The sequence below is a fragment of the Halyomorpha halys genome, unplaced genomic scaffold (genome assembly GCF_000696795.3).
Source record: "Halyomorpha halys isolate HHAL.00 unplaced genomic scaffold, Hhal_1.1 Scaffold1751.1, whole genome shotgun sequence".
In the NCBI taxonomy this organism is placed as follows: Eukaryota; Metazoa; Arthropoda; class Insecta; order Hemiptera; family Pentatomidae; genus Halyomorpha; species Halyomorpha halys.
The window spans coordinates 150,696-153,266 of record NW_027116636.1 but is presented as its reverse complement, the minus strand read 5'-3'; the positions used below and the strand labels follow the sequence as shown (position 1 = coordinate 153,266).

Sequence of the window (2,571 nt, the reverse complement as noted above, 5' to 3'; positions counted from 1 at the left end):
TATATATATAGTTTATAAATATGAACTATGAAAGAATTTGATAATTAATTAATAAGAAAATGGTTTTTACCTGACGAGCTTAGATAAGACTTCAGACAAAGAAATTGAAAATGAGCAAGTGTGTTGGATCTCTCCTGATCTCATTCATAACATTATTATGTACGCATCTTAGTTATCTTTTGTTAAAGTGTAGTTCTATAGGCAAGAACAGAGTTGGTATTCATCTTTGCATCTCCAGGAACCTATTAATACGAATTTTCATAACAATGGGAAAATAAAATTAACTTTATTATGTTTGTTGAACCAAATAACTTTGCTTATTTATGTATAACTTAATTTCTCGTTTGCAACTGGTTTGTTTATGTGTATTTATTGATTTTTTATTCCAGTTTTAATCATTAAGCTGTTAAATTTTTAAAAATTTACTTATATTATGTGAATATCACATATAACATTTTGTTATATTTGTCAATAGAGATCGTGTTTGGTAGTTTCATTTTTTAGGATGTTTGTGAAAGAATTACTAATGCAAACTTCCTCATGTGGAGAACTTAATTAATATCTTGCAAATATTGGATAAATATTGTTAAAAACATAAAAAAAAAAATAGGAAATTTCTTAATAACATTGCTTAATGACTTGAAATGCAGATAAATTTGGTAATTTTATCTGCTTTGAATTTTTTTTTTTTTCTATTTCTAAAGAAAATAAAAATTCTTATAATTGTTAGATACGAAATATTGCATGTTGTTCGTTCTGATAGGTTCTGTGTTGCAGTGACAAGTCCTCCAAGCAGTCTCCTGAGTGCGGGAACAGCATTGGCTGGACTGAGGCCGCAAGCGCCAAACCTAACACCTTCCCTTGCCAATCATTATAGGGATGACCTTGTAAACCATGTACGAGGTTGGCCTGCTGATCTTTTGGAAAAACAGGTATAGATGTTAAAATATTCCATTAGTTATTGTTTATACTTGTTTTGAAAGTGCTTAGCTTAATGTTCCCCTTCTGAAACATAGATTAGCTAGTGCTTTTTAACTTCATATTAGTATATGTTTAATCAATAAAAAAAAATTCCTATATGATTCTTCATCTTAGTTGGAACCCGTCAACAATTATATCTTAGTAGGAGTTTCAAATTTCCTTTCCACATAATAATAGGCATTCTGATCATAGTAGATAAGATTATTTGAAATTTTTAGGGTTTGTTCCCTTGACTGAAATTTATGAAAAATGTATAGTTTAACTATCACAAATTTTTAGTTGTTTTTTTTTGCATATTTTTACAACCTTTATATGATGGATCATAAAATTAATTACATATAGCATTGTTTTTTAGTAAAATAAATAAGAGCTGTTCTAATTTGTTTTCCCTAGCTGCTTCTGGCATAGATGTTGGTATATCACAGGTTACCAATTTGTTCTAGCCAAAGTGAGAAGATCAATATTCGTTCACTGAAATTTATGAAAAATGTATAGTTTAACTATCACAAATTTTTAGTTGTTTTTTTTTGCATATTTTTACAACCTTTATATGATGGATCATAAAATTAATTACATATAGCATTGTTTTTTAGTAAAATAAATAAGAGCTGTTCTAATTTGTTTTCCCTAGCTGCTTCTGGCATAGATGTTGGTATATCACAGGTTACCAATTTGTTCTAGCCAAAGTGAGAAGATCAATATTCGTTCACACCCAATCCTAATTCAAACCTACACTACTTCAAACTTAAGACTGCTGGTTTTTCACCAAGATTCTCAAGCTTTTTTCAAAGATTGTATAGAAAGGCCTGTAGTTTTGCCATTCACTCCAGTACCTTTTCTTGATATTGGTATAAATTCAATTCCTATTCATTTTTTTCCCGTATTGGTGGTATACCTTGACATTCCCCAATAAGACCTTCCCATCCATATATTGTGAATATATGCCCTATTCTATCTCTCTTGGGTGATTTTCCTGTCTTTAGTCTTATAACTGCTTCCACTTCTTCCTCCCATACAGTTTCATCTTATTCCTGGTGTGATTCCTTTCCCCCTTCACTACATTCAAGAGATTATTTTTCATCAGCAGGAGTTTTTGCTATCAAAACTTTGTTTTAAGAGATATAGTTAAGAAAAAAAATTCTCTTCATCTCTTTTTTTTTCTCTTCCAGATTTAATTATTTTAACAAGTTTGGGAAGTGAAATATTAACGATTAGACCTTAAAAAAGTATTTTTTTTTTTTTATTATCATTTATTTTTAGTTTAGAATCAATCATAACCAAATTGCATAAATGTTTAAAAATACATAAAATAGAAACTGTAAATTTGTGGTATTTAAACAAAAATTTTGTGATGAATTACAGTTGTTGGAACACAATAGAAATTTCTATAAATCTTCCTTTATCTTTTAAATTATGTCATTCTCACCACAAAAAAACTCATGCATCAAGATTTTGTGGACCTAAGAGATACGACTTATCTATCTGGAAGGGGAAAGTAACTGACAAAATCTCTCTGGTAAGGTATTTCCTAATTCATCTCTTTCAATACTGGCTTTTCACATAAACGTTTCTTCTGTTGCTTATGAAGGA

The 2,571-nt window shown here is 29.2% G+C and overlaps 1 protein-coding gene across 2 annotated transcripts in view; it reads left to right on the top strand.

Annotated features, from left to right (window-relative positions):
* Positions 1–2,571, top strand: part of wcy (WW domain-containing adapter protein with coiled-coil wacky) — a 31,421-nt gene that overhangs the window by 12,812 nt on the left and 16,038 nt on the right. For both annotated transcript variants that reach the window (XM_014435965.2, XM_014435966.2), the window contains exon 9: positions 778–932. In XM_014435965.2, the coding sequence (XP_014291451.1) occupies positions 778–932 (155 nt within the window). The remainder of the gene's footprint in view (positions 1–777; positions 933–2,571) is intronic.